The sequence below is a fragment of the Thalassophryne amazonica genome, chromosome 18 (assembly GCF_902500255.1).
Source record: "Thalassophryne amazonica chromosome 18, fThaAma1.1, whole genome shotgun sequence".
Taxonomy (NCBI): domain Eukaryota; kingdom Metazoa; phylum Chordata; class Actinopteri; order Batrachoidiformes; family Batrachoididae; genus Thalassophryne; species Thalassophryne amazonica.
This window is the reverse complement of record NC_047120.1, coordinates 47,361,558-47,368,229: the sequence shown is the minus strand read 5'-3', so window position 1 is coordinate 47,368,229 and position 6,672 is coordinate 47,361,558. Positions and strand designations below refer to the sequence as shown.

At 39.3% G+C, this 6,672-nt stretch overlaps 1 protein-coding gene across 2 annotated transcripts in view; it reads left to right on the top strand.

Moving 5' to 3' along the window:
• Nucleotides 1-2,149: 2,149 nt before the first annotated feature.
• The window catches only part of LOC117530880 (coiled-coil domain-containing protein 186-like), a 41,304-nt gene continuing 36,781 nt past the window's right edge, over nt 2,150-6,672 (top strand). For both annotated transcript variants that reach the window (XM_034193828.1, XM_034193827.1), the window contains exons 1-2: nt 2,150-2,297; nt 5,100-6,037. In XM_034193828.1, coding sequence (XP_034049719.1) covers nt 5,124-6,037 — 914 coding nt within the window. In that variant the 5' untranslated portion in view covers nt 2,150-2,297; nt 5,100-5,123. The remainder of the gene's footprint in view (nt 2,298-5,099; nt 6,038-6,672) is intronic.

Sequence of the window (6,672 nt, the reverse complement as noted above, 5' to 3'; positions counted from 1 at the left end):
GCTTCAACACGTCCGTGATTGTTTTTCGAAAGCTAACAAGACAGGTAATTAATGTTTAAAAATTAAGCAAATGTTACAATAAATTAATGTGCTGCTTGTTATTTTAGATATAAAAAAAAAGACTTAAAACTTACGTGTGTAACAAGTCTCCACGGCCAATAATCCTCTTGCATGTGCCTCGTGCGGGAGCAAAAGCTTTGCGCATGCGCAAATAGCGTTCAGCTGCATATATATATATATATTCATATTCATATTCATTTATTTTTTGGGCGGGGGGGAATGTCATTTTATATATAAAATAACATTTTTTTCCAAGAATGAAGAGAAATGTTTTTCAAGTCAACTATATTTCACTGTTTTATTTTTCTGTTCATTTGGCTTTTACTGTCATTTCTTTTCACAATAATGAAACATTGATTAAATCTATTTTATTTATTTCGTAAAATTCAATGCACATAACAAAGTGGATGACACTATAAAGTGATAACACTTATTTCCACTTTGTTTTTATGTATGGGACATAAAAACAAATAAATAAAAGTGTAAAAATAACAATAAAAACAAATACAAGGTAAATTAAAAATTATAACAATACTCAAAATAAGTTAATAATTGTACACATAACTAATATAAAAGGCTAATGAATGGTGTACTACACCAAAGAACTGATAATATGTTTAAAATAAATAAAAAATGACCCTTAAAAATGAATATACCTGCTAATCAATGCCTAAAAATCCATGAATAATTAACAAAAGGGCTCAGTCTCTCCTCCAAAACTTGATCAAATAAAAAAGTTTTAACATGATATTTAAAACAGCATTTATGTGATTAGAATTTAATATGCCCTGGTAAACCATCCCACAATCTGGCACCAGTAAAAGTAAAGAAAGAACTCACCAAAGGACCAAACAGAAAGGATAACAAAGCAAAGCGGACCTGAGCATGACAGGGATTTATTGCAAAAGCAGAAGTTAAATTACGAGGCGCTTTACCATGTATTATGTTAAGCATGCGACTGAGCTGAAGTTATAAGATAACTTTTGTCTTTCTCTATATCAATCAATCAATCAATCAATCAATCAATCAATCAATCAATCAATCAATCAGTTACAGTGAACCATGGTCACCAAACCATTTGTGTTTTTGGCACTGTTGGCAGGTGGCAAGTCCTGCTGGAAAATGAAATCAGCATCTGAATCGGCTTTGCTTGACATTCTTCTCAAGGGTGCAGTCATCCCTGTTGCTTTTGTATCTTTTCCTACCACACTTTTTCTTTCCAGTCAACTTGTGAAGGGTGTCAAAGACTGTCTTCTGGACAGCTGTCAAGCCATCAATCTTCCAAATGATTGTGGGTTTGTGTATTGAAGGGGTTGGTGATGGTCTAGAGGTTAAAGAGGTGGGCTTGAGCATCCTTGGTTCAAATCCCTGTTAGAGTTTGGGGAAAAAAAATGGGAAAAGATGAACGCCTTGTATAGCAGTGCACTGACGCTGGTTTGCATGTGTGTATGTGAGGCATCATTCCAAATCACTTTGAGTATCTCCTGCAGATGGGAAAAGTGCTATTGAAATGCAGTCCATTTACTGAAGCAGACTGAGCAATTCATGTCATTTATACCTCATTAACAGTGTATTTCTCAAACGTAAAATGAAATCTAATATTTTGAGGTAAGGTTTTCTGTTTTGTTTTTTTTGTTTTGTTTTGTTTTTAGCTGTAGGCCATACTTATCAAAATGTAAAATGTAATTAATGAAACATGTTAGATGACAGAAGGACCATGGAACTAGCAACAAGGATTTCCAAGCATCTTGGTAGGCTTGTCTTTTCTTTATTTTATGTTTTGATCACTGTTCAAGTTAAGAGATGACAACATGGCCCAAAATAGGAGGTCCACTGGTCCTCACCTGTGTCTATCAGATCCCAAAATTTCAGAGCTACTTATGCAGTAGTTAAGCAGTTACTAATGAAAATTTTGTGGACCCACTTACTCACTAACTTCTTTATGCTTACAGGAAATTACAGATTAATTACATAAATTGCATGAAACAGATAGATAGATAGATAGATGTGTTTCACGTTTGACAGTGCTGTATTTATTGTGACGTTATATGACGTCACCCGTCGCTTGGTTCTCATTGGCTTATTTTCCCTTTGCTTGTCGCGCAGTGGCCATATTTGTTGATGTGTCACGTCAAAGTGTTTTGTTGGGGACGATCAGCTGGCCAAACAGCAAGCTCAAAGTTCATCATTGTTCCGATTGTTACTGGATCGAACTGCACATGGATTTGTCGTGTATGGTGAGGAAACATCCATTTGTTTACTGAAGACTCACACACGCTTTATTGCTGATGATTGGCGCTAGGCTAGCTGTGCTAATTGAAGCTAATGCGGGCTGCTCGAGATTCTATAACGTTAGCTTCGTGAAAGTTATAATATTTCGCTCCACGTTTTAAAGTTAGATAAACCACCTCTGCTGGGTTAGTAATATGTCATATTGGGACTTATGCGGGTGGTTCGGTGTTTATTTTTAACGCTTCATTGCAGTTAGCTAACATGCTAGCAAGCTTAAATAAGCTTATGGTGGGCTCAAGTGTCACTATAAAGGGCATTTTTGAATTAACGTTCCTATCTTCATTTATAAACTTAATGGAAGGATGGTCTAAAGAAGGTGTCGACCATGGCTGATCTTCCAGTCTAGTAATTTGAAATGACATCTGTCACAAGAGCGCAGTTTTAGCTGAGGGAGTAACATGGTGAGTGCTTCATTTATTTTCTGATACGCATTCAGTAACAAAAAAGGCCAGTGGAAACTTAAAGGATTGCTTTAATCTTTCTTTTTTATAGTGACATCAGATCTTCCTCAGTGTAGATGGGAGAATTTTATTTATTTTAGGTAAACTGTATCGAAGTTCTGTAATGATTGTGATTCTATGTTTTTGTTGTATTGTGCTAGAAACTAAATGCGTACAGGTGCAATATCACAGTTGTTGGGATCTCCATTCCTGTTAAGGTATGAGCTATTTTGAAATATCAAAAAGTAGAACAAATGTCTGTGTGGGATGGGAGTTGGGAAACCAATATATAGGGTGTGGTTTGAGTCCATGCATGAAGGGTGTGATCCAGCACACAGGTGCCTCAGTGTTGAGGACCACAGTTTGTGGAGAAGCTTGTGTTTCACCTGGCTGTGGCAGATAGATGAGGTAGGGATGAACCAGTTGTCTGCCTGAGCGGTTGCCATCCTGGACCCAAGGAGGTTCGGTGGTGTTATGAATATGGCGATGTGTGGTTCCGGCGCATGCTGCCAGAGGTGATTTTTCTTGATTCCGGGTATGTGCTTCATTCTACCTTGTGTGTTGTCAAATAATACACTTCATCTGCATTGTCTCAGTCCACCCAGCTGTAAATAGATACCAGTCTTGGAAGGGGAAGTACTGTAACCTTTAATGGGCTGATATTCCCTTCAGAAGGAATCATAAACTCTAAGCACCAGTGACAACGGCCTCAGGGCCTGCATAGGTCCCCTTCTATTTTTATAAGGGTGCGAGGAAAAAGGTCAAATTTTGAACACTGGTAGATTGTGATTGCTGACACGTCAGATACTCTGAAGGGTGGATGTGGCCAGCACAGTTAAAAATATTTGTTGTATTTTCACTCTTGGGACAGTCATCTTGCAGAATTTACATGCAATAGTGTTCTGATAACTGTCAGATTTTACAAAATAAAAACTGCCATACTGGCAAGCTGACCTACGTTGTTTTTTATATCCACTTTCTCTTCAACATGGACACTCATGTTGACTTCTCAAAACACATAATTTATGTTGTTGTTGTAATTCACTGTTGCCAAGTCTTCCAAGACAGTTAAGCAACCACAGGTGATATTAGTAACACATTAGGGTCTGCTGTTGGAGGTGCACTTGTGCTGTGTGTTGCCACATTCACTACACTGTGGAATCTTCTTGGATCCTTGATGGTAACCACCCTGGCAGAGAAACGATTCATCTCCACCACTCAGAAATGGTCAGAATGAAGCGTAAAGTAATACAAGCCGACATGGAACTCTGGTTAGGTTGATGGTGCAACATAACAACAGATCTGTTAAGTGACTGGTTCTTTGCACGTCACTTGTACCATGCTCCATTATCAAGGAATGTGATGGGCTGTTTAGTCAACAAAACTTGCATATTGGTGATGTGCTTTCATGGCAGTGTTCCTTAATGCATTTCAGTGAAACTACCACACATTCTCCCAAAATCTGTCTTACTGATCTTGTCTATTGCAGTACACATTAGGGATACAACAGTTTCATGCATCATATTTTGATGAGCTTTTAAGCAAAAGTTCACCCATGACCCCATGTTTGTACTCTTATGCAGAACTTGTTTAAATATGGGCATGATTGCATAGCACTCTTGGCTTTCAATAAATTCTTACAATTTGTAAGACTTCAGTGGTGATTAGATTGTATTGCTGAGTAATCATGCTTTTTCCCTTTTTAGTTTATTATTCTACCAGGCTACTAGTTTATGGAAATCCACCCAAATGCAAGGGTATAAAAAGTTAGCCATGGGTGAACTTTTGTGATCAAATATAAAAAAACAAACAAACAAAAAAAAACACAACAACAAAAAACCTCATTGATTTACATTGTTGTCTAGCAAAAGCTCAGAATATGATACAGGACAATGGGGTTGCAAAAAAAGCTGTGTCCCTAGTACGTATTGGTTTGTGTTATCACCCAGGGGTAGCTCAGGGGAGGAAAAGGAAGGATTTAAGATTCACCCTGGTTAAGATTACACCTAGGACCATTATGTAATATACAAGAAGGCACACTACACAAAAGGTGTTGCGTCACATGTTGGAATGTTGAACTATAGTCAAAGCAGCAACAATAAAGATTCACCTTATTTCCTTTAAAGAAGGCATTTATTTAAAGGTTTTACCATGTGATCCCTGTTTCTGTAACATGCACCAAACTATTTTATTATTATGATTGTTGTTGTTATTATAATATTATATCAGAAGGTTACGGAAAACTCAACCTGTTGATTAGCTTTTGCGCCAGTTAATTTTTTTTCATTTTGCCCCTCTTTCCCTCAGTCTTAGCTGTGAATCCATGAGGCCATGGAAGACCCTGCGCCATCTTCACTTCCAGACATAATGGAAGGTTCAAATGCTGAACCTGAGCCCGAGGAATCGCTCCAGATGAATCAGTTCCACAACAGCACATCAAATACAGAACAGGAGTTAAAAATATCTCTGAATGTGGGAGGTGACTCAGAACATTATAATGAGGAAAACAATGAGGCACATCTTGATCATAAGTTAATCGAGACTAAAGATGATGATCAGATTGACACTGAGTCAGAGCCTCAGACATGTGTGCAGATGCAACGAGGAGGGAAACATTCAAATGACACCTTTGAAATGATCAGTGTCTCCATGGATGAAGCAGTAGAAAATTCTCCTTCTGTTCTTGAAGGGACAATAGATACCTCATTGACTTCAGGTGTAGCGAATGAGTCCCATGGTGTCACCCAAAACGGCATGGAGGTGCTATCACTCTACGACGATAAATGTTCCACAGACACTGCAACTACTTCTGATGATGGACAAGCTGATAGTTTATCCTCTTCCATCCAAAGTGCTTGCGAAATCTCGCCTATTGACTCAACGTCCACCTCTGGGATCTCCAACGGCCCTTGGACCCCCAGTTCTGACACTGCTATCACCTCACTTCCTTGCAGCCCACAAAAAAGTACCAACACGTCAGCTCCACCACATTCCTCATCGAGCCCGTATGACACAGACTGCAGCCGAAAGCTTATTTCCCACATTCAACGTTCACTATCACAGGAGTCGCTGCTGGATGAGCTGGAAACGGAACTCCTGGCCTGTCGGCTCCCTGAGAATGAAATTGCTGAGGGGAAAGGAAGCCCCCCTATGAATGGGCTTCCCACAGACCAGGAAGGCTGCATGGTGGTCTTTGAGAAGTGTGTCCAGTACAAGTACAGCCAGCAGGAGAAAGCCATTCAGAGGTAAAAACTGTCATATAACTGATTTTAATTGCACTGTAGTGTCGTTACACTTTTGTGTCTTTGGTAGTTTTCCTGCTAAGAGTAGACCATGATGCACTGGGCCACTTTCACTGCATAAATTTTCATTTTTGCTTCTGTGAAGGCTCTCAGTTGTCCAGGTGGTTTCCATAGTAAAGAAGCTTGATTCTTCGACTGGACTGGGTTGCTTGACGCGAGGAAGTTTTGCTTCAAATCGCAGAAGCTTCCTCAGCTAAAATTCTTGCTCTGGTAGTCTGACTTCTGTCTTGACTCTTGTAGAGAAGAACAAACAGAAGCCACAAAAGCTGGAGTTTTAAACCTAACCAGACCCCTCCTACCGAGAGGCAGACTGCTATTGGCTAGTGACTAAACAATTGCTTTCAGTTTCAGTCTTTTGTTCATGGTAATGAGTCATTCATGTCATCAGGAGAGCCCTCAGGAGAGGCGTCAGTCCCATCGTTAGGAGGGACAGCTGCCCTGTCATTAGGAGGGGGCTAACTAGAGCACAATAGGTGCTAATTAAAGCAATTGTTTAGTCACTAGCCAATAGCAGTCTGCCTCTAAGTAGGAGGGGTCTGGTTAGGTTTAAAACTCCAGCTTTTGTGGCTTCTGTTTGT